The 25,648-nt window shown below is 43.7% G+C and overlaps 1 protein-coding gene across 3 annotated transcripts in view; it reads left to right on the top strand.

The window, feature by feature from the left end:
- Window positions 1-25,648, top strand: part of LOC114870356 (inositol polyphosphate-5-phosphatase A-like) — a 91,195-nt gene that overhangs the window by 50,117 nt on the left and 15,430 nt on the right. For all 3 annotated transcript variants that reach the window (XR_008692518.1, XM_029174845.3, XM_055502235.1), the window contains 5 exons: window positions 4,695-4,747; window positions 5,476-5,595; window positions 12,015-12,099; window positions 23,661-23,753; window positions 24,423-24,497. Coding sequence is in view for 2 of the 3 variants with exons in the window: in XM_029174845.3 (XP_029030678.1) it covers window positions 4,695-4,747; window positions 5,476-5,595; window positions 12,015-12,099; window positions 23,661-23,753; window positions 24,423-24,497 (426 nt within the window). In the remaining variant the exon portion in view is untranslated. The remainder of the gene's footprint in view (window positions 1-4,694; window positions 4,748-5,475; window positions 5,596-12,014; window positions 12,100-23,660; window positions 23,754-24,422; window positions 24,498-25,648) is intronic.

Here is a 25,648-nt window from a genome sequence, read left to right on the forward strand (position 1 = left end):
GGCCGGGATATGAATCTGGGATGATGCTCCAGAGAGCAGCACTCCAGATAATGTTAGCCCATTTAAAAAGAGCAGATTTGTGTAGTCTATCAGGGTTGGCGAGTATTTTTTTTTTCTTTGCCTCCCCCCCGTCCTCCTCCTCTGGCCCCTCCGTAGTGAGAAATTGGTTGTTATCATAGATCACAGATACTGCTCAAACCTCTTATGAAAGATGAATTAATTTCACTAATGCTTTAATGCAAAGCTCTCATGAGGGAGGCAGACTGGTGATAACCCCTGCCTCGTCCCCGCTTCCTCCGCTGGTGATTTATGTCCTCTTTTAGTAGATGAAACTGCCTAGATTTGCTATCCATCTGCAGCTTGAAGAATCTTATTACACGCAGATCCTGGACCGGACAGGATGCACACACGGAGCCCCGAACCTGTTGTCCCTGTCGGGTCACACACCTCGCAGATGTGGCGGTCAGTTGGCATGAGACATCTAGAAAGTGAGCGACTGAAAGTTAACAAAGGTCAGCTGTCTTGTTTACAGCCTCGCCCAACTTTCAGGGTAAATAAAGGATGCCGTTTTCGATACTGATCCAGTTCGTCACAGGAAGGTTAAAAAGCGACGGCAGACAGCTCAGGTGGCCTGTGGGAGACAGATGTGTGTGTTCCCCCTGCTTGAGCCTCGCCTTTACAGCTCCCCATTAATAAAGTGTCACTGATGGAGCCGTTGCTGACATCACTCTAGGAGCGTGAGGTGTGTTTGTGTTTGAAATCCAAACAAAATGCCATTTAGTTCCTTTCAGTCCACTTTAGACAGGAAATCTGCGTCTGTGCTGCAGCAGATAATTATTAATCGCTTAATTGATTACTATCGATGGAAATTGAACCAGTCTGTACCACCAAAGTGATGTCTCCATATTGATTGTTTTATTCATAATGATAAAATGATCAAAAACTAATTATTATTCTGTAAGATTAAGTGCAATAATTGTTTTTACATCCTGTGCACACTTAAAGATCAGAGAGAGAGCAATAGAAAAGTATTATTTCTCTGAATAACATTAAAAGTAACTCATGCTGGATTTTTATTTTACTCTTTTAAAGCAGTTAAAATCTGCCGTAAAATCAAATATTGGGTAACAATTTATAGGTTTGTTCCGTTGGCCACTTTCTGCTCCCGGTTTTGATTCTGATTTACGCGACGCCCCGTCCACATGCAAAACGAACCGTTCTTTCTCTAATTCCGCAATGAGTTATAGGGGAGAGAAACGGGGACATTAATTGAAATGCTGAATAAGAAGGAAGTGGACAAAATTGTGGGCTCATTTCTTTTGAAAGGTCGCCGTGATGGATTCGGCGGCTTGTCGTTTCCCGTTGTTCCGTCAATCTCTCCACCCCCCCGGTGGGCATTAATATATTTATTTCTTTGGCGCAGTAATACACGCCTCCAAAAACCATTGCATCATAAGGATTTGTCATTGCCTTATATAAATAAAGTATACGACCCAGACCTTAATGTGCCCTTGCTATTGATTGTTTTACACAGCCGCGGGGGAAAAAGAGAAAGGGAGAAAATAGCAGACAGGCTGTAGATCAACATCCATACGAGTTTGTATTTGTTGTTTGGCACCGTGAGCGTGTCCATAAAAGCATTGACTTTTCATCCCCTTTTAGTGGCCTCTGTAGTGAGCTCTAACACGGAGCTATGATTACTTCAAGTTCTGCCCCCTGATCGAAGTTAACTTCCTTCATGTTTCTCTCCTCTGATTTAAACACCACGTGTGTGTGTGTGTGTGTGTGTGTGTGTGTGTGTGTGTGTGTGTGTGTGTGTGTGTGTGTGTGTGTGTGTGTGTGTGTGTGTGTGTGTGTGTATGTTAAAGGGATGAAGTCATTTAAAATGGTGTCGCCTTGTAAAATGCTCTGCGCATTCATCACCAGACAAGACAGCTGTGACACAGACGCTGGTTTGGGTGACTGGCGTGATCCATAAGACGGCGAGGAGCTGGGAAACGAGGGGATGATCCTGGAACAGCGGCTAAACCAGGGGTGTGTCCATTCCATTCTGAATCTGAACATGACCGTGTAAATCTCCTCTTGCTCCGAGGCGATCGCAGCCTGTTCTGCTCCTCTCAGTCCGCGGAGGTTAGCCTGAATGCTCTGCCCTCCTACATTGGGTTTACTGCTCTATTTGAGTGGTGACAGTGACAGTGGAGAGGCTGTGGTGCATCTTCACCAGTGCAGCCCCATGCACGCACACCCATGTGCTGTCCACTCATATAAGCCCCCCCGGATGATGGAATAAAGATAAATGTGGCCGTCTACTGGGGCTCAAATCAATCAGCGTTTGTGTGTATTTCCTATTACTCACAGTGCATTTCTGTCACGGGCCTTTGTCTAACCCCCTCCTCACACCCCTATCCTGCCCTTCCTCCAAACATCACCTGGCCGCAATATTATTTATGGAGGTCAGACTTTGAGCTAAAATGTAAGAAAGGTCAAAGAACCAAGTAGGACGGACCTGGAAGCACTGGTGACCGTGTGTCTGTGTGTGTGACATTTTAAAAGAGCCAAATTTCATATTGGTTACACTCGGGCTTTATATAGTTGTTATAAGCTGATTGTCTTTATTTTGTTTTTACCCCATGTGTTTGTGTTGTTGTTGTTCCTTGACCTTCTGTATTCTGTGCGTGTGTGCTTGTGCAGCGGGCGGTCTGCATGCGTATTCCCGGACACCCTTGGATATGACCCGGTGTTTATCCGCCGTTCATCACTGTCATGGGCGGAGACGCCTTCACTGACCTGGAGAAGGTCAGCCAATGTCACCCCAAGCCGCGTGACCTTTTACCGTTGCTTTTCGACTCCCACCGTTGTCCCCGTCCAGTGACGTTTTATAGCAGCAAACCTGATCTGATATAATTTTATGGCTTTTTTTTTATCAAATATATATTTTAAAATAAATCAACATAGTATATTTGTTAAATTGGATCTTTTAAGCAGGAAACATGCATGTGTATATGTATGGAGGGCGGAGAGAGGGGGGTGATGATGATGTCTCAGCAAGAGATTAAATGGGACCAGACAGCATCTGTGTCATCATCACTGCGCTGATATCAGCGACAGCAACCAAATCATGATGTCATCATGTCAACTAACAGAGTGAGACACATTTCTTCTTCGTGCCTTTGATTGATTGTGTGAGACAATCATGTGCGCCGGGCTCGTGTCACGAAATAAAAGCGCTTCAATTGGCTTAAAATGATAGTGAGGTGTATTTTTTGAGAACTTCCTGATATGTGGATGCTGGTTCCACTTGACTTCTATCGTGTCCTGGGTTTTGTGTGTGTGTGTGTGCTTGTGTGTGTGTGCGTGTGTGTGTGTGCGTGTGTGTGTGTGTGTGCGTGTGTGTGTGTGCGTGTGTGTGTGTGCGTGTGTGTGTGTGTGTGTGTGTGTGTGTGTGTGTGTGTGTGTGTGTGTGTGTGTGTGTTTATAAGCAAGTGGTGAAGCAGGGGGTCAATCAGTCATACGTGGAGGAAATGGGGCAATCTGGGGCCGGGTGTCAAAGAAGTGATGGATTTTAATGCTGCAATTGTAGTTAATGGCTCTTTAAATTAAATCGAGATTAAACGTCTCTGGCTGCAGTCGGTGCTTATATGGGCACTGAGCAAGTCCACTCCCCTAAACACTCACTCTTCATTTTGTCACTCCTCATCCTCCCCACTCAAAGACTTTGTTGCCTCAACTTTACATCGTCAAACGCAGTCACATACGTTACTCGGCCTGTAAATCAGTGTGCATGTATGTTTTGTGTGCGTGAACACATTAATGTGATTACTGCTGCTGAAGACTTTATAGAAGTATATTCAGTTTCCAGTGTAAAGGCAGTGTTTAGTGTAGTGTAGTGTTTAATTCTACTTGCTACTTTTAAAGTCGCAATACGGGGAGAGCGGGTTATAATTGGGCCCATACATCCTGCCGAGACAGTATGGATTAATTCAAGTATGCTAATGTAATTCAATTTGATACAGTTAATCTTGTACTAATGCAGATTGAAGGATGTGAAGCGCAATCAAATACCTCTTCGCTTTTTAATTTGCATTTGAGTTTTTAAATAAAATTAGTCAATTTGTAATTATGTGACCTGGCCCATAATTAGTTTATTCATCACTGCAGTTAACTCCCCATTAGGGATATGGAAGTGGAATAGACTGAGAAGAAGAGAGGCAGAGGGAGAGAGACTTGTTTATTCAGAATGAGAACACTTGCTTCGTCAATTTGTCTCTCATTTAATATCCAGCTTCATGGTGAATCATGTGCTGTGTGAGAAAGCTCTTTGGACTCTGACTGAATAATTAAGTCAGGGCTGGTATGATCAGGTCAGACAGCTGCATACTAATTGTGAACTGCACTGTGTTTTATATGCCCCATAAGCCCTTTTTTAACTGTTCTGTAGTTTTGGTTAGTTTAGTCCACATGCACCTTTATCCCATCACTACTAGTCTATCAATTATTAGTTTAGTACTTCAATATCATTTCATGACAATTTTAGACTTGTTTTTATTTAGGTGGTAGAAGTTGTGGTCCCTGATCATGGTCATTGTTAATGATTTTCAGTGTGAATCTTTACTGTGCATCAATTGAGAGACATTCGACTTTAGCAGTATGAGTTTTACAGTATGTGATGCTAAAGCAGTCTTTCTGTTCTACAGTCTAAGTGGTCCAGGAAAGGATTCACCAGGACTCGATGGTTTTTGGGAGGACGGTGAGTTTCAAGTCCCTTCACAGTAATTAACTAACTTGTACCTGCAGATCTTTGCACCGTGTGCTCATCGTAGACGGTCAAGACAGCTGTAGGTCCCATAGCTGCACCCTCTCTAGACAGTGTGCCACAGAAGCAAGCAGCGATTTGATTAGACATAATCGTGTTAGTCATGAAGTTGCATCTGACAGATGACACAAAACATTACGAATACAAACGCCGGCCTCTAGTGTGCAGCGCGTGGGATGGAGGCTGGGAGGGGGGAGTGCTGGTAGATATGGATTGTAATCTAATAGAGGGATGACATGAGAACTAAAGAGCTGAAACGGTAAGCATTTAATAGGGGCATGACGTTTGACAAGGGAGATAGAGAGAGTGGTGAAGAATAGCGAGATCGCATTAGAAATAGGATCGACAGAGAGAGCGAACACCATGTGTATATCCAATTGTTCAGGATGTCACTCCGGAATGAAGCCCTTGAGTTAAGAGCGATGCCTCTGGGTCGGCCAGCTAAGCGTCGTGCCCAGAAAACACAGATCCATTGATAGGATCAACGGAGGCACGTTCATCGCTGTATTACTTTCCCATGCCGAGACATTCAGCGAAAGCAGATTAGTGTGTGTTGCAATATCCGGATTGGGATAAGAAGTAGTTAAGAGAGTCTTTTACGTGTTATTTGATCCTGTTGACTTGAAAGGTTATCTCACTCACAATGTTTTCTTTCATCCCAGTACCTTTGATCTGGTCAACATCCACCTTTTCCATGATGCTTCCAACCTAGTGGCCTGGGAGAAAAGCCCCTCAGTCTACTCCGAAACCAGAAAAAAGGCCCTGGACTTTGTTTTAGACAGGTGAATGATAAAGCTCACTTTTACTTTCATTAATTCATGTTTCTTCTGTATTTCTATAAATTCAAGCCAGTTTGTTGCCAGGTGAACTCCCTCCATCTGTTTACTGTATAGTATGTATAAAGGTCACGCATTTAGTTAAAATGTACCTCTAATATTTTAGAGGTAAACTGGGAAAAGAGAGAGAAGGTTTTGGTGGAATTGAGTCTCAGACGGATGGGATTACGTCCATCTGTAGAAGCAGGGGCGTCTTACTCACTATACGGTCTGTGAACTCCCAAGACTCCTTATCTGCTCTGCTTCTTTTCCTTCTTTCTAACTCCTCCGTACTTTATACCAGAATCTATTTTTGTCCCGTAATCCTATATTCCATCCTCATTTCTGTCTCACTACCGGAATGCAACAGCATACAAATATTGCTATACGTAGATTAGTCTGTTCATCGCCACGTTTGGCACATTCAGTTTCTCACCTATCGTCCTCGTCCTTCCTTGATCATTCGAATCATCTTCGTGCCAGCACCAGGCCTAAATTTCCTCTTGGCAACGACGTTGACTCAGGTATGTCAAACTGTCAAAGGATAAAACTGCCTAAAAAATTCTACATATTCGCATATTTGCCTCTTTTTTAAGAATTTGTTTTTGATCTTCATAACCTGCAGAGGTTAAACCCTAATGCTTTTGACAACTCACTCTGCTAAAGTGTGTGTATTCGCTAGTACAGTACAGCCAGCCTCTATTCAAACAGAACAGCTTGTCTATTCATGGGCCATGCTAATGTGATTTATGGTATATCCATTTGCGGTGCAGCTGAGTGATACAGTCTGCGTTACAACCCCTGATGTCTACCTGGTCATGCTTACACAGAATAAAAGCCTGCCGCCAGCTCTGCAGCAGGTGACCTCCTGTTCAAACGGCATCAGAATGCAGGACGCGCCTCCCTTTCAGCTCCACTTTGAATAACCACATGCATATACAGTGTGGGTGGCATACATTACCACCAGCATGAGTTACGAGGCCCCTTCCTAACGTGTTCTCTACAACGTCATATTTTACCTGCACTTCTTACTTGATTTGATGAAAGAACGCTCCAACTTTAATTGACATGAAAGTGGGAGTTTTAAGGAAAATGGCAGCTTTTGCAGTTTTTATTATGCTGTAACTTACACGGACTCACTGACATAGCACCTCTGTTGTTGCTTGTGCTGCTGTGTTTTCCCCGTATGTCCTATTCTTTCATCAGGTTGTTGCAAGTGATTAATTTTTTTGAAGTGATTAATATTTAATGACCTTCATGGAAATAGCCTCAAATAGCCTCTTTTTAAATCCCCTCGTGTAGTGATGGTAACCTTGTTGTTGTTTCTGGACCGTATCATTTAAGGATTCTGGGTGGGGATGGCGGGTACTGGTTAAGGTGGTGGTAGGGGGTGTGCGTCCTGGCTACACTGGTAGTCCTTGCTAGACCTTCGGGGGTGGGATAGTGGGGGCATCGCGCCTCAGTCATTCACTTTGGGGGAAGCCGTCGGGCACAGATCCGGAGCACCAGAGTGAGAAAAAGCTGGCCATGCAGAGGGAAGAGTGGAGGAGCACAAAGGGTGCTTGGGCTCTGCAAAGGGCAGTGAATAATGGGCTGGTCTTTTCACAGTGGCTGCTAACCTTTTGGCAGCCACCAGCAAACTCCATTCTACTCCGTCGATCTGGGAGGACAATGTGCCCGAGCTGGGCTTTGAATGAAGCACTACCACCAACAGTGTTCCCATTCAACGGCTGGTTGGGAACCATCTTTTTGGCCATTGTCCCAATTCTGACTCCTACCCCCAGAAAGCAGAGCAGGAAAAGGGACAGGGGGATACCTAAAGCCACCCCCTCCCTCCAATCTTTCTTCTTCTCTCCGCTCTCCCTCTCTCAGCTCTAATCTCTCATTGCCGAATGGGAGGGGAGAGGAGAAGGAGGGGAGGCATGCTGGTGAACACCCCAGTAGCTGAGATGCATGAGGCAGCTAGTGCATGAGCTGATCACAGAGCAGTGGCTGGGACTCTGCCACTGGGAATGAAACTTCAGTCTCCACTTTATCTGCGGCCTAGGTCTAATAATGCAGCTTACGGCCCATTGAGGACACATCTGATAAGCCTTTTCCTCTGTGGCCCTTTTAACCACTAAACGGTGTTTATCTCCAAAGTACTGCGGGGCCTCGGGGGAACAATGCTGAGCAGGAACAGCGTTTAGCCACATCTGACTGTGGAGTCACATCAGAAAAACACTGCCTCTACTGATGTGTGGGCCACTCGCACAAAAGCAAAGAAAAGCTCTACTTGAGATGGATCCCTCGTTTTTTTGGACTTTGAAAATGAAAAGATCATCTAATATTTACATTGTAGGTGATTATTATTAAGAGTTAATGGTTTCTGATATTTGCTGTAGACTGTACATGGTTTCTATGTGTTTTATGCAGTTGGTTGCATCTGCCAGCATTATTATTTTGTTTCTGTGCTAAACAGTGGTAGAGGTCCTGGCTTCTCTGAAGGATGGAAAACCCTGTGAAATGATAGCATGAGATAAAGTCAACAGTGTTTCTTTCCACCCTCTTGCTTAAAAAAGTCCCTTTTGTGTTTTGGAGTTTGTTTCTTTTTTCCAGCCTCATTCAAAGCGGCTGGTCCGGTTCAGGGTAGATCAGTTTTACATTACAACTGTGAAATCCTGGCATAAAGGCTGCCATTGTGACGCGCCATTATTTTCACACAAATATAGTCCATTGTCACAGTGCTGAAGTTAATTTGATCAACATTGGGGACATTTAACTGTTTTGTTCGGTGAAAAGACTTGTTTCATGCTCATTTTCAGGGCATTGAAAAGCAATGATTGGCAGAAAAATAATGTTGCCGTTAACAATTCAAAGCAATTAGTTTCCCATGGGGAGGCAGTGGGCCGCACTGGCCACCACACAGCGATGCTTTGTCATTTTATGGACGGTCATCAGTCAACTGTCAGCGTGTCTCAAAGAGCCCTCCAATCTAAATGTTTTCCTTTGGGCTTTTCCCAGAACAACAGGCTGAAAGAGCAGAAAAAGGCCGGCCAGTTTCCAGCCAATAGACATGTCGAGCTGCAGGGGGGGGCTGGATAATCACAGGGCAATCCTCCATAAAGCCAGAATGAATTTATTAAAGAGACTAGTGTGAGTGTGTACATGTGCTTTGGTGCCTGCCTGACATTCTGAGCTTCCTCGTCTTTCTTTTCTAGTTCGTACCTGGTATCCAAATCAACCACACACCTGTGTTTTTGCATACCTGCCTGCCTGCCTATCTGCCTGTGAATTGCTTTCTCACCCTGGGGGGCCACCCGGGGCATAGGTTAATCTTAGCCAGTGTCTTCCTCTCATAGTGAACTTGTTCATTTCTCTCTCGCACCCTCTGTCTGAAAGTGATATCGCACCACAATGACCACAATTTGCGGGCCTGGTTAGACTTCGTTTTTAGTATTAGCTTCATGCATAATTGTAATAAAGGTGAAAAAATGACTATTCCTGCTCTATTTTACTTGATTTTAAACAGAATGTGGGTCAACACTAAACTAATAAAAATGTTAATGGATTCTGTAAAACATATAGCTTTTAAACTGAAACCCCAATGTTCTTTTTTCTTTGTTACATAATCCTAGAAGACACTTCCTCTCAGACTCTGGTGTACTGTACATTGACACTGTGGTTGGCTTCAAGTGTTGACTAACCTCTCTGTGACCGCCACACTGTCCTAACTCTGAGTCTTCCTCTATGTTGTTCTACTTGGTGGGTGTTACTGAGGAACAGGGGAGGCAACAGGAGGACGAAGGGAAGCTTGTCCTGCGAAGTCAAAGGTCCTGTCAGGGGCCACCCTGGTCTTTTCAGAGAGACGTCATCCAGCACATTCTTCACAATGTTAACATTCTCCCAAATTCTCAACATTTACTTACAATGGATGACTGCGCTCAGACCAGTCATTGTGTGCATAGTTAAATGTGACCTGCCAAATTATGCTAAGTCATCTTGTCAATATAATCATGACATGGCCCCCAGTTGCACCCTCATAATCCCATATAGACTGTCTATTATGGCCCAGTTTAGCTGCCAGTCACAGCATATAATCTAGAAAGGAGTCAGTGAGAGACAGAGGGAAGGTTTGAAATCAGATGGGCTTTGTTTCTTAACATGGTCTACATGTGTCCTACCTGGAAGAGTTGCTGATGGGATGGGACAGAGCCATCGCATGTTGAGTGCTTTGACCACAAGCTTTTGTTTTGTTTGTTTTTGTCCATATTTGCCAAATGATGGTCGGCTGTGAAAGAAAGGAGAATGTGCTGTGGTTGCTTTGTGCTGGTGGTTTTAAGGAGCCTGGGAGCAGAGTCGGGGGCCACGATATAAATTAGCGTCTGACCCCGCTCTTTGTGTGGCACCTAGGAACGCCTGACGAAGGCCCTCGGCCCAAACCTCAGTGAGAACAACCCGCCTGGAGAGCCTCTTTCTTGCGTGTCACCGAACGATGAATTGTTTAGGAGAAAGCATGTTTATAGACTGTGTAAAGGAGTGTGTCTTTGTGGGAGAATGTCACTGACACTGTTACAGTTTGCCTGAATGAACTGTGATGACGAGGCTAACGGGGGCCCCCCGTAAAGGCTAAGGGTCAGCAGGGGGGGGGCGCGAAGCTCGGGACCCCCCACCCTCAGGCTCCTTTCACGCCCAGTAGCTGTAGCTAATGTTGCAATTCTTCGTTCCCCTCACAAAGGCCAAGAAAAAAGTCAACTTTCACACCAGTGGGTCACCATGAGTGATTTAGGAAATGATCGTGTAAACAGAGTGTTACCTTCTGACCTGTGGCTGATACCTTGGAGCGACAGACAAAACAGTCAAGCTGTGGGTATTAGATGTGGCTGTTAGCAGAATAGAGCTATAGGACATAGAGGAGAAAGACCACCAGGCTGTGAAGAAACACACATGCTTTGCAGGTTCTACTGAGTAACCTGCCTCATTTTTCTGTCACCTCTCTCTCTCTCCAGGTTCTAAGTTCGTTAATGATCAGTTGGAGGAGTAATTAAAATGATCAGTTTAATATACATGTAAGATGAAGAGAGACTTCCATACTGTCCATTCAGTAAAGCCCCCTTCTGCTGTCCCCGTTTCCCCAAGTGGCCATGCTTTACGACAGCCGACCAGAGCTGGGACCCACCACTAAGAAGAGGCTTCTTCTCTCTTTACGGCCCCATAAATATATTGTTATCTGAGCCTGGGAAGTCCGTGGTGAGATTTATCCACACAATTAGTGGCGATAGTGAGTCAAGCATCCTGAATCATTAATTACACAAGAGCTTGCACTACACCCACCTTAATTTCCTATCTTTACTCTGTTAAAGAGCCGTGTTTGAGTAGGTGATCAAGCAAAGGAGTTCATTATATGTCGCTTAGGTGCTTTTTTTCCCCCCTGGGATGCCTGAGATGCCTTGGCAAAGTTCTGGAGATTTGACAGGGAGGATAAATAGTCTATGAATCTTCTGACACTATACTTTGATATTTAAAAGCATTCAGGATGTGCTTGAATTAATTATCCCTGAGGGGTATCACAGTCGCTAGCGAAGCGGAGCCTGTGACAGCATGGGTGGATGGAGTCTTTTAAACTGTTCAGATGTTCTCTGACTCTAGGTGGACAATCAGAGGGTTTGGGTTGGTCACTGCCTTTGATCAGTTGAGGAAAGTGAATTTTCCTTTCCTCAAAGCAGCTCATGAAAGAAGGTTAACCAGATTGATTAATTTAATTGTGGTGTCAGCTGAAAGATAACGGAACTGTAGGCATTCCGTACTTATGGATAGGGCTTTGAAGTATTTGCACTTTTCTTTCCCTGAATATTTTTTTTTCTTTATGCACCTCAGTGGAAGTAAATTCTGCCACAACTCGGTACCTCTAATTCTGATGCAAATTGCAAATTGTTTACTGTGACCTGCTGCTACAATAAACTGATGAGCTTATTAATGCATTCGTAATTTTAACACAGTGATATAATATTGATTTATGTTAAATTAGCCACTTTGTCCAGAAAATACGTCTGTTTTATATTTTATAAAGCCTAAAATCTTCCTCACTTAAATTTTTTTCTCTCCATTATAAAGCCATACTGTAAACACCATCTTGTAAATTATGATGCTTTAAAATATATTAACATTAAAATCTAAACTTTGTCTGCTCTGTGGGTCAAAGTGCTCACACCACCAGGTGGTGCTGTGGGCTTCCTGAACTAAATACCCTGAGGTCAAGGAGCCAAGAAAGTTCTGAAGAATCTTTTTCTTAGCTCTGATAATAATTTGAATGTGTATGTTATGTGATGGCTTTTCTGGCTTTTCATTCACATTGCCAGCACCCAAAACAGTTGTTGAAGTACTAATTTATTTGCAACTGTTTGCAGGATCTCTGACTGGCGGTATCAGAAGTTGCCATATTTTGTGTTTGGAGACTTTAACTTCAGGTTGGACTCAATGCAGGTTATTAAGGTGAGTGAATTTGTGTTATAATCTATCAATCAAATTAAACCTGAAAGATGATGTACTAATATAGTTTGTAAGTATCATGAAGTGTGTGTGTGTGTGTGTGTGGTATATGTGTGTGTTTGCTTGCACTGATCCAAGATGGACAGCAATGTAATAAAAGTGGTTTCAGTAGCCCTCTTTCTCTTCAGAGTTATGACTCATTAAACGCTTCTCTGTTTCTGGCCCAGCTGTGTTTGCCAACTGAGCCTCCAAGTGCATTGTTATGTTATGGTGCCATTCACTGCTCTTTCTTTCTCTCTTCCTCTCCTTCTCCCTCCCTCCTCTCTTTCTTCCTCCTCCTCCTACCCTCCTTCTCTTGGTGCAAATGAGGCATGTGAGAGCCAAGGTAGCGCAGTCATTCAGTATTCTCTGTGAGGACGTTTGGAAGCGGGGGGTTAGTAGCAGAAGAAGTCATAGGCCCACTGTGGACAGTGTTGTATTATGATAACAAAGTGGGAGAGCCACTTGTTGGCCGATCCTCTCCAGCACAATGGCCCTCAAGTCATTGGGCCTGTTCAAGGTGTGGGCATTGTTCAGCTCAACCAGAGCCCCATTCAAGGAAAATGTGATAGCTTTCTGAATGGTGGGACTCTGCTTAAATGACTGAGGAAGGACTTCACTATGTGTGGGGCTCAGAGAAAACGAGTCATCTGGCCACTAGGGGAGCAGTAAATGCTTATCATCCCCATCTACAGCAGACAGCCAAGTGGGTTGAACATCACGTTTTTCATCAGCAATCTATCGGGGACATTGATTGATTGCCTCAGATTTTGTGCTGAATAATATTGGATTTGCCACTAACCTGCTGATCATAGGGATCCAAGATGTTCAGAGGCCAGTTAGAAGTCAGGTGTCACCAGGTCACCTGGGACACATTTCAACATTTCTTCATTAAGATGAAAATATATAATCAAGCAAAGTTGGATGATGATGTGGAGCATGTTTATTTTTCTTACATACGCTTGATGTGGGAAAACTCTGTGGCATCATCTTCCCCATGTCCGTACTGCCAAAATGCTGCTTATGTGCAGTAAAGGTCACGACCCCGTTTCCAGAGATATGTTAGCCTTGCATCGGTGTGTGTCTGTCTGTGCCCCACTCATTTCCACCTGTGGATGTGCCCCCAACCCCTCCATACACACACAATCACACACACACAAACACACACACACACACACACACACACACACACACACACACACACACACACACACACACACACACTGGTCCAAATTAATCAGTGATTCTTTTCATTTACACAGACGCACACATGTCATTCCTGCAAACATCAATGATTTACAACAGGAAAGGCTGATGATGTCATCTGTGAGACACAACCCTGTTAAAGGCACATATAACCTCGTCCTGTGCGGTAGTCTTCCAGTCTGATTGAGCTGGGACTCGCGTGTTAGTGACAGAGAGAGCTGTGATGTCACAGATAAATAAATGGGTTGCAACCCTAGTGTTGGATGTAACTCACGGCCATGAGGCCGTTTTAAGCCCTTTAATGACAATTAATGTCAACAGGACAATTAGTGCACATCCACTGAAGTGCTTAACTGTAGATGGGCTGCTGGTGGATCGATCGCCCATACTTATCCGAAGATTGATTCAGACCCTGAGGCCAACTCCCATTTTCACTGCCAGAGTCTCGTTTTTCTGCTTTTCTCACTAGTTTCGCTGCTAGAAAGTACCGCCACAAATTTTTGCAGATGCAAGAGATGCTTTTTCTATAATAATAATAACCAACTTACACTGCTAGCCTCTCAGACGAGCACTGATGAGGATCCCTGGGAATCATACAAGTCACTGGATTAGAATGCTCCAGTACATTTATTCCATTTCTACCCGATGCATCACATCTCCTCTTCTCTGTCACTTGTCGAGGTTGGGTGAATAGACTGTGGACAACCACTGCCTGCGTGGAAGGATGGCACAGGGGATATTTTAGGCTGTATCCGTGTGTGTGTACAGAAAAGGAAGTGGGTGGGTTTGTTGTTCTCACAGGACAAATTCCAGGTGGCAAATTCCTGTCATGCTTGTGCTGCAGGATCAGTAACCAAAGCCCTACAGCCGCCCCCCTTCTGCCCAGTCCGGGCAACCCCATTAATTGTGTCCGACAGAGGGAATTGGTTTCAATTGACCCCCATTCAGCGGTCCTTTGACTGCCAGACAAAGGACACAGCCACGTGGAGACTAATGCTTGAACTGAGCAGCCTGGAGGTGGTCCAGTCCCCAACAGCCTTCCCTCTTCCTCTCCCATGGGCTGATCATGCTTTGGCTTGATCATGATTTGCATGGGTGCAGATAAAACGGCAACGTACAATGGAGCGGTTTTTGAAGATTTTGTCTGGGAAATCAGATACTTCACAGTCCACTTGTTCATTTGCTGCCTGTGATTTCTTTTAATCCCTCATTGAGCACTCATTATCAAGCCCCGTTCGAGCCAGTAGTGATTAACTGTCTAAAGATGCAGTGCGTGTCAACCCACAGGAGACATGTTGCAATGAAACCAGGGCCTAAAAACTAATATGAGAAGCCGAATTCTCAAGAAGGGTTTGATGGTCACCTGATGGTGATATACAGACATATATACAGATCTATATATTTGAACAATTCCGGAACATATATTATTTAAACTATTTAAATAATACTGTAGCTTTGACATCAGACTAAGATGATTTGGAGGAGATACAGTTTAAGGAACAATTCGATCAGCATATTTGCGGGTAGGTAGAGTATAGGATGACAAATCTGTTCCGTGTTCGACCTGTCGGACAATAGCTGATCGGTGTCATTCTCTGTGTTGGGATCGTTGGGATCTTCACCACCAAACCAGTGCAGATAATCCCTATGAACCATCTGTAAACACACCTTTTCCTTGGTGTAAATGCTTCAGTCACAAGGTGGTCTACGCTGTATGGTGGTGTGAGTGTGTGTATGTGTCCCTTGAGGTGGCTGGTGGCCGTGAATCACCGGTGTTGATGACAGGCTCAGGGCACTGTGCCTGGACTGCTAGTATATTTAAAATCCCTCCTAATTAAAGTTAATAGAATGTAAATTTAATATCTGCAGAAATTGTGTGCCGCTGCCCGGCCTGCTCCAATTTAAGGATTGATAGAGGCCACCAGGAAGGTTAATTGCTGACTTGATCTACTGTCCCTATGACATGGTGTGGGCCGTTTTAATTGGGGCTGATGTGCTACTACATGCAGGGATTTTCATTAGGCTAGCTGGTCACTTACCCATTGGATCAGATAGTTGTTTGGAGCAGCGCCCCCTTTCTGAGTCTTCAGGAAGTGCAGAGCGCTGGACCAGGCGTCATTCCTTCTTTTTGTCCTGTGTCCTTTTCTTGCCTGAGCAGCATGAAATTAAAGGTGGAGCCCAAGACTAGCTTCACATCTACTGAATGCATTAAAATGCTTAATAGTGACATTCATTCCTTTATGATGGAGTCAAACGACCTAAACAGTATTTGAGCAGAGAAACATGCTCCTGACAAAATGTAAAAAAAAGTCTGTTTGTCAAATTCTGCATGTCAAGACTATGTTAATGCTTCTTCTTTTTTATATATGTCTAATGTTCTGTTTATAGATGCTTAATTAGAATTAAATGCACTTGTCCCTGATTTTCTCAAAAATCAAAGGAGGATGTGAGTAACTTTGCATCATAAACTAATATTACTTTTTAATGTAATCATAAAACATCATTATTAACAATTAAAGTTTGAATGTTCATCAAATCATGATGTCGTAGTCGTGGCTGCTGAACCCATTCTGGGTAAATCATTTGCACCAGTAAAAGCTAGATAATTCCCCTCTTTTAGTCTGACTTTAACTAGCGTGTGTGTGTCTGGCCGCCTATAAATCAAAAGGCAGCTAGTGTAATTAAGTGTACACTACATTAGTCAGGCTAATTAATTTTGGGGGCCATCCATCCATTAACCAGCGGGCCAGCACTGATTGGGCCGCTGTTCTGTGGAACCCCTGACACTTGGGACAGCGACCCTCCTTGGCTGCCCTCGGTCCCACAGATACACTCATGCACACACACATGCGTATATGCCCAGATTCACAGCTGTACACACACACAGTAATCCTTGTGTAGTTTAACAGATAACAGCTATAAAATGTCTATTACTGGATTTTTTTTTAATTATATAATCTAGGATAATTTCAGTTAGTCTAATCTTAAATATAGACTATTTGCAGGACTCTGTTTACTATTAGAGACTTTTAAGAGACTTCTATTTGAATATTTTATTGTGTTTACTAATCCTTCAAATAGTGTTTTGTAGCCTACTAAGTCAATATGCTCCTTTGTTTGAGACAATATACTTTACCTCATCTCATTTGTCTTTTTGCTGTAAACCTCGTCCGTCTACTACATTACTAGTCTTTGGCACCTGTTATTTATTCTGTTCCTGTTTATGGCCTCTCAGGCAAAGCTTGTGATGAAGATTTGACAATACAATAAAGACATATAGTCTGGCTAGAAGAGTTCCATGTATCACAATGAGGGCCTATTATATCACAGCTAGCCCATCTGCATATAGAGGGGAGACTATTCCCTCTAGACAACAGCGCCTGTTCCCTCTCCTCTCTCTTTCGACGCTAATGAATGCAGCGTCGTAACACACAGAGGAAAAGAGTTGAGCTATGAGGGCGTAACTTGAGCGATGCCGCTTTGATGGGAGCGCTGTCCATATCATTAAAAACGCTGGCAAATGAAGAACAAGCAGTGGCTTCTGTTAGTCCTGCTTATTAACAACAGGCCGTTTGAGCCCGGCGCCAGCCATGCTATTGCCATTGTGTACTTGGTGGAGGAGGAGGACTGGGGTTCACTGGGCTCACTGTGACTGGCAGCTGGGAACACTGTGTCAACGGTGGGATGGTGTGACAAACCAAGCTAAGGATGAGCGCAGAGCCTGGCACTAACAGGGCCTTGGAGGGCATGTTGCTTTGTGGGCCCCTCTGATCAGGAATACAACCTGAGGTTCTCATCCGTCTGTCCAATGTTGTCCTCTTCAACTTGAGCTCATGTGTGAAGAGTAGAGGATAGAGTCAATAAATATACAAATTGTAAGATCTAAGATTTCGTCTTCACCCTTAAACAACATTCTTTATGAAGATCTTGTTATCAATGAGCGAATTGTTTCACTTTATGCCTGATGGTCGGAGTTGTTCTGTAAAGTAGGTTATACAGTATGCGTGAATAATTGTTAGCTAGTGGTGAGGCTGCTGCCTGTGATTCCTGTCACTCCTAATAAGAACAAAAGTTTTGCCAAAATGCGATGTTAAACTAGTACAATGAAGATAAGTCTCTCTGTGTCTCAGATTTATTAGGAAGCAGAGATATGCAAACAAGACGTATCCAAGATCTAACTGAATATTAATTTAATCAGTCGGTGAATTGAAGTAGATCAAATATTCAATCTGTGTCTTTTTATTTAATTCACCACTTTTTCCAAACTGACTAATCTTTCCATAAATCATGAATAATCAACTTTGCCTTCAGGCTCAGTCCTTCTTTATCTCTTACGTTATTGATGGTTTTGTCTCGTCTCCTCTTTGCCTTTGAAATCACAAGCAGGAACAGCAGCGCCTAACACTGATGCCATTATTTAGTCCAGATGAAAGCTGGCATAAACTGTGAGGGATAGGGCATTCTTTGTGCCTGGTACATAGTGTCCAATTTGTATGATGTCAGTCTATTTTTGACTAATGCAGTTCTCACAGCACAATAATTGTTTTTTTTCTTTCACTCCCTGAAGAATAAGAGGGGTTGCCATGATAATACATGTTGTCTCTGGAGGGTCTCTGGGCATGAGCACACACACACACACACACACACACACACACACACACACACACACACACACACACACACACACACACACACACACACACACACACACACACTGCCTGGAGAAGAAGTAAAAGATGATAAAAGGTTGTTGCTATAAGGAATGCTCTGAAGGCGCCAGGATTATTTAAAACCTTCAGCCTTCAGGTATCTCATTCTGAATCTTTACTGTCAGCAGGGCTCATTGCCACACAGCTGTAAACATACAGTAACGTTGACCCACTGGCCTTTTAAACAACTTTGCCCACTGACATTAAAGTCACTGGGCACCATTGACATCTGCATGAAAACATACCATTATATTTAAGAGGGCCCATTAAGGGCCACATTGAAAATTCATGGGCTTTCTCTTTCCTCGCATGTGATTTATCTGCGATGGCCATATTGCCAGGCCCTTTCAGAAGTAGTGGCTCCAGGTTTTGTCTTAGAGGAGGGCCAAGACAATGCGTTTCAGGCCCATTTCTCCGACAGGGCCTCCTCTTTCAGGAGGCAAAGAGAGCCGGGGCTGGCCTAACATCTGTTTGTGTCCAGAGCCAGGCGGGACCAGAGCACAGCGTGCCTCAGTGGCCCCCTTCTCCTCTCCCTGGGGGTCTTTGTTCCCGATTTCATGCTATCAGAGCGGCAGCATGTTTTCCTGCGCAGAGCTGTCAGGGGCATAAAGGGCCCTGAGTGGGGTCACATCAAGAGGGAGGGCATGAAAAATTGGTAAAATGTATCACAAAGCCCACCCACTAGATGGTTGCCTAGCACCCTGTGGTGGGGTGTCAAGACCCCCTCCTCCCCTCCGGTAGCTTCCTCTTCCCCTTTTGCTTAGCTGAATTACACCTCCCTCACCCTGGACGACAAGCACATCATTTCGATGAAATGGTGCAAACAAATTAAAGGGTGGTGCTCTAAATGAATCAGTGTCCTTTGTGCTTGAGGAGGGTTTTGTGCCTGCTTTCCACCCTGGAAGAAAGACAAGTCACCTGCCTGCTGTCTGGATCTAAACTCAGACTTTTGCAGAATAAAATTAACTTTTGATATAAAGCTAATTTATGAATTAAAATAAAACAAATGTGGTCATCTATAAAATAAGATATAACTTTTGAAGGCGCATTCAGAGTCTGGTACAGGTTATGTACAGGGCTAAACCACTTATAGAGGCTAACCAGCACCATTTCAAGGGAACAAAATTAGACACCCACTAATTGCTTGGTGCTGATCTTTATCACAAACCAGTAATGAACTTAACGGAACTCATTCCTATTGGACCATCTCTAACCACTAATTAAGTTTTCAGTATTGTCTAATTGACTCAGCACAACAAATTACTTCACAGTCTGTTTTCTTTGAATTGATTCCTCACTGCAGCTGTGGTGGAATAAGTAAATCGAATGAAAGCAAAGCGTTTTCAGGTGCTTAGTCTTTATACCACCAGTAGCACTGCGTGGCCTTGTTGGGGAGTTAAGAGTAGTCGTTAAACAGTCTTGCAGACATCTGCTGCGGTTGGTTTCAAAGTGCCGACTAAAAATGGCAGGGGACGTTTCTCAGATTAAATCTCCCATTAGGTTTTCTTTGTACAGGTGGCAGTAATGTGTCGAGAGCCCGGTCGGGGACAATGTCCTCCTCTCACTGGGACTAATACACAGCAGGAGAACCCACCCTCTTTTTACTGCCTTTACTTTACACACAGAGCTGCTCACAATGTAGCATCTGGTGGCCTTTTCCTGTGTCGAAGGCTTTTCCACAGCCATTGTGTTTGTTAGTGGGCATGCATGAGAGAAAGCGACCGAAAGATCAGGAGGCTTTGTGCATTTCTGTGGCTCTAATCAACGCTAACGTTACATAGGGAATAAATTCTAACTGAAATTTTAGAAGATCATTTCCAACAGTTGCTCCTTGCTCAGTTAGTTTTGGTGGGCGGGCAAGTGCGTGATCGTGCATCTTTGTGTGTGTGTGTGTGTGTGTGTGTGTGTGTGTGTGTGTGTGTGTGTGTGTGTGTGTGTGTGTGTGTGTGTGTGTGTGTGTGTGTGTGTGTGTGTGTGTGTGTGTGTGTGTGTAACCCCCCAGTAGTGGGAGGTCACCGGGGTCAAAGTGATGAATTTTTATAGGCCTGTTCCCTGTGTTTCAGCCCTGTCCCTTTCTCTGCGCGCCGTACTGCCTCTCAAAGACAACCATGCAGGGCAATTTGTCCTGCGGGGCCCTGCAGAATGGGCCAGCAGAGAAGTTAAATACCAGGGGGGGAACACACACACACACACACACACACACACACACACACACACACACACACACACACACACACACACACACACACACACACACACACAAAACATACACATACATTCAGTTTCTCTCACACACACACCCCTCAATCCTGTTGTCCTGAATGATTTGTGGCCTGTCCATTATCCATTGCGAGGGGACAAATGCTTTTGGTCGGTTTCTGAAGGTAAAGCCAGAATGGCAGCCCTCAATGTGTGCCTTTGTTTTTAGAGAAGTTTCCCAGATGTTATAATGCACAAGATAAATAGGGCACATTATCACCACCTCACACGCCCTCTTACCTCGTTTCTTTTTTGGGGCAAGGGCGTGGCAGGTTGGGAGACCTCCTACAACGCACACAGTGCCATCAAGCCTCCGTGGCAGCTCTCACACAGCTCAGAGAGTTCATGGGAAGAGCTTCACTGTGTGTTAGTTGCTGTTAGGGGTGACACAGGCCGGGTTTACTAGGGTCAGCCGTTGACCAGTGGGTCACGCACAGGCTAGCCTTGCCAGTCTTAGCGTCTCCTCCTCACCGTGTCGATTTCCTAGGCTGCTGTGTTGCGTTTGGAAGCATTAAATTAGCCAGCTACGGGGAGACAGGAGTGAATAACTCTGGCTTGTGTCCAGTCAGACTGGGTGGGGAGGGTCACAGATGATTTACTGGCCTTCCTGTGTAATAGGTGGCAGCTGGGCTAGAGGCAGAAATTTGTCGTTGCCTTTGTCGTTACCCGGCTCAGGCAGGTGCCGCAATCACGCGTGCTGGATGGGCGTGATGTACGGCGGCGAGCGGGAGAAAAGTGATCAAGGCACTAATCAAGTCACGTTGAACCTGCCAGCCCCACTGGCACACCTTGACTCAGCTGGCAGCTTCCCCCTTTGCCTGGCAGCCAGAAAATAATGGCGCATTCTGACGGAGTCGTTGCCCCTGTCGACACAAAGGGCCGCCCCTGTCACCCGCCTCTGCTAATGAAGAATGACTCCTCAGCTCATTGTCCACTTATCCTGTAACTCTCTCTGCACATGCGCTCATATTTTCTTTTAACCAATTGGAATTTAATAAGTTCCAAAAGCACCCAGTGGATTATTATATTCCTGAAATGTCAGTGCTGTGACTAACGTGAATGATTTCTGGCACTGGATTAAGGAAAGTGTAGACAAATGTGTAGAACTAAGACGTTTAATAAAACAAAAACAGATCATTGAGTTGTAGGTTAAATTTAAAGCTTGGCTCTGGCTACAGGGACAGTTGGAGCCAGTGTCTGCATTAACACATTAATTCTAGTATACTAATATACTTCTATAATAATATTTTAATCTTATAATTTCCTGTCGTGTCTTGCATCATCAGCAACATCATGCTGCTGTGTGTGGCTTTCTTCGTTTCAGGGACGGTGGAACCTCTCCATCTGTTGGCAGGGCCAGAGACAGGAGGCTTAAACGTGTGTGTGTCTTTGCTCTTTGAAGTGGGACAGATTGTTTTAACCTCTCTTCTAAGGAGAGCAGCTGGAATAGAGAGCCCCTTTAAGCAGCCGCTTCCTCCTTCAACAGTCATGAGATTATCCTCCATACGAATTCACAAAGGCAGCGCTTTTCTTGGCCACCTCTCATCCCCAGCCCCTGGCCTTCTACAAACACTCAGCGTTGACCTTTGACCCATAATGCAGACACATAATGCCAAGTCACATTGCGGAATCAGTTAGGGAGCCCAGAGGAGTAAAGACATCCTTAATGTCCACTGGACTACATCTTGTCTTGACATCTGCCTTCCTCCCTCCCTCATTTAGGGTAATTTTTATGTACCAAATCAGGAACCAGTTACAGTCATATTAATTATAGTGTAATGTAACTTATGTAATGTGTTTGAAAGGACAGAAAATTGTGGACAGAGATCCCTGTTGACAATAGGAATAAGGTGTTAGGTGATGCAGTCCTAAGTCTCAGCAGTGGATCCTCATTTTACACATCTCTGTATTCAGTGGACTCGTCATAGTGACACGCTGTGAGCACAGACTGCTGTGTGGAGGACGATGCGCGTGTGCTTTTCACACAAGACAGGTGGGGAGCTGTGATCAATAGGGTGTAATCAGCCACCACCACCAACGGCACAGACACACCGACGGGTCAGTCAATGGACATATGAGTCAATCAATGACATGTCAACATCCAGTAGCATGTGAAGGTTCAGCCCAGGATGCAGAGAAACCAGTACTGGCCTCAGCAGTGGCTCTAAACATCAAACCTTGACCGTACTGTACATAACAGGCAGGTTGAGTGAATCCAGTGTGTTAACTGTATCAGTCTTTGGAATCAACCTATGAAATTCTGCATTTATAACCACTGTGTCCCTTGAGTGTAATGGTCAAATTCACCCAGAAATGTTATATCTAATCATGATGGGAAAAGACATTTTTCCCACAAGGGAAGGTGCATTAGCTAATTGTCTTTCTTTGCCTAAAAGAGACAATAATACAATATCTGTGCTTCAGTTATCAGTTAATGTCATCTCTTCTGTAAGATTCAAATTGTACTGAGCAGAACGTTTGCCACACACATCAGTTTGGTGCTAATGAGAGACGGCGGATCTGCGCTTGTCTTCTGTAGCTGTGGCTACAATGACTTTTTGACAGGGATAGTATCTCTTGCCTTCTCACTAGCTCCTTCTTTGCCCCATTCATTGCACAAAGCTTCTTAAGCACACTTAAGCGCATTAGCATTTGGCTGCCAGGGGACCATATTGACCCTGCATTTGGATGGCCTAAATGAGTGAAAGATGGAGCGATTTGTTAGGGCTTTAGAAAGTTGCTTTTGGGGTAGGGGGAGGTTGAGCATGAAGGAATGGAGTTGAGGCAGCTGGGTGGCTGTGGGGGGTGCAGAGAGTTTGTTCCACGTTCTCTCAGGGCAAGGTGTTTGTTCTGGTTAGCTGTGCCATTTCTATGTGGCCGAAGCAGGACTGATTGGTGACATTTCAGTGTAAAGGGCCTTTTTCTGCTCGCTATATTGGCTTGACCCGATTATCTAATCTGTGCTTTGAATTTCAATCAGGCCGCTCGCTCTCAGCTGTGTTATGGGAATCACTGGCTGAGGGATTACCTCATTCAAATGTCTTCAAACACAGATGGTTGAATGTTTAACTAATTGTTAAGAGTCCACAAAGGGGAATTTAACCATGCACACAGTCCATTGGGTCAGTACATAGATAGTGTGTGGTACGGTTCTTTAAAACGCATTCAAATGATAGACAGTGTAGTGTATCCAGACTCCAGTAACAGTTTGCCCACTGAGTGTGTGTGTTTGTACATGTGTGGTAACGTAGGTGGTGAGTTATTTACTGTAAGAACATCTTTGTAAGTTTCCATTTTATCAGCTTGATTTTACTTCCCCTTGCTTGTCCTCAACCTCTCTCTCCCTTCTAGAGTCTCTGCACCTCTGCCATCGAGCAGAAATTCCGAAACACAGACAATGAAGTTGAGAAGATAATATTCCGAGAAAGTGATAACGACAAAAAGGTACTGTAAGGTACACTTAATTACATCGCTTGTTTACATAACTGCAAAAATATCTTAATGCCTTGTCAAACCAGAAATGAGTCACTATTAACCCGAACCTCTGTGCTACAGACATGCAACATCCACCTGCAGGAACTCAGCCTTTTCAATAGGGCAACCTAGACATCAGAAAACCCTTTTAGTATAATGCATCTCTCACTTTTATCACAATGATAAAGAAATGGTAGAATTATCACCTTTCAAACAAATTCAATAAAGACTGAGAAAATGAATGAAGCAGAACTCAGAACAGAGTTGCGCTATTGGATTAAATTGGATCACACAGGTGAACCTAATAAAGTGGATTGTGAATCTATATTTGCCATCAACTCCTTTTGGATTTTTTGTTTTACTTCTTATTTAATTGCTTGGAACAGTTTATTATTCCATAAATGTGAAAAAGCCAATAGAATAATACTATATGTTAACTAATCTTTAACATATATGTCAATGGTGAAGTGTTACAGCTTGTATTAACATGTGATTAGATTGGTCCCGATGCATCACCCAGACACATGTAGACTTAACTGTGCTGTCTGCCACTGCAGTAAAGCACTGGTTCTAATTACAAAGTGCCGTTCACATTACCTTTGGCATTGATCAGAACACTCTCTCTCTTTACTGCTTTAGGTTATTCTTGAACTTGAAAAGAAGCTTTTTGAATATATCAACCAGGACGTTTTTCGGCAAAACAATGGGATCTCAGTAAGTCACCTTTTGTGCTTTCTATCAATATAGTCAGTGGTTTATTACAGATTTATAGACTCTATGCTTTTACTCTGTCATGACAAAATATCATACTTAATACCTATTTATTTCGTTATCTATCAAGGGAAACAAAAATAGAGCTTGAAAGTCACATTTTTTGCAGATGGTACATTAGACTTTGGAGAAACGTCGCTTGATTGTATAAGCTGAACCTGGTCATGTGCAGCTGCTGACCTCTGATGCACACGTCTTAGTTGATGTCTTTACATTGGCCTTGTTTCTTTGTTTCCACTGATGATCCAAATATCTTCAGAAAAGCTTTTAAATGAGTCTTGGTGTAGATACATGAGCTACATAGGCACAGTAGGTGGGTAGAGTAAGTGTCTGTGAAGAAAAAAAACACTCAGTACACACCTCAGCTTTTATAAGGCTATATATTATATTAAGTAGTTCAAAGTTGGACCTTATTAAAAGCCAAATGAAACACACACACACATTTATAGACTGGACTGTGTTGGCAGACTGGAACTACGGACCTTATTTATGCTCTTAGCCATGTAATATAAAAACAGACTGAGTTGTGGGGGTTAAATCAATTTCATCGTTCATGAACTTTCATTGGGAAATTACAAACTTACAAATGTTTAATTGTGATTGTGAATCACTACAAACTGGCTTTTGCATTATCTATGGACAGCCATGGGCGCAGCTTTAAGATGGAAGGAATCACAGAATACACAGGAAGATTTACCTTTTCTCTTCTTTTTTTAATTTTTTAAAATTTGACCTAACCTACTCAACTTAGTTAAATTCAACTAAAACACTCAGTGTATTGTCTTTGATAAAAGGTAAATTAAGTTCCGTTTTAAGGGGTCAATTTCAGTTATATATAAATTTTTTAACTTTTGAGGGATGTTTTTAAAAATATTGGTTTACATATGTTTTCTATGTCAAAGCACTAAAACAAGTAGCAATCCAAACAATAGAATAGGACGTCAATATTGACATGTAGTGCTGTGCTGCTGGATGCGGCAGAATGTTGAATTTGATGAGCGGAGACGAGCGGGAACGCTGAGTGTGTAACAGTAGCCGCAGGAGCCTGAAGTAACTATTCATTTCCTCCTTCCTTCCTCTCTCTCCTCCTTGCC

Source organism: Betta splendens, chromosome 15 (assembly GCF_900634795.4).
Source record: "Betta splendens chromosome 15, fBetSpl5.4, whole genome shotgun sequence".
Lineage (NCBI taxonomy): Eukaryota > Metazoa > Chordata > Actinopteri > Anabantiformes > Osphronemidae > Betta > Betta splendens.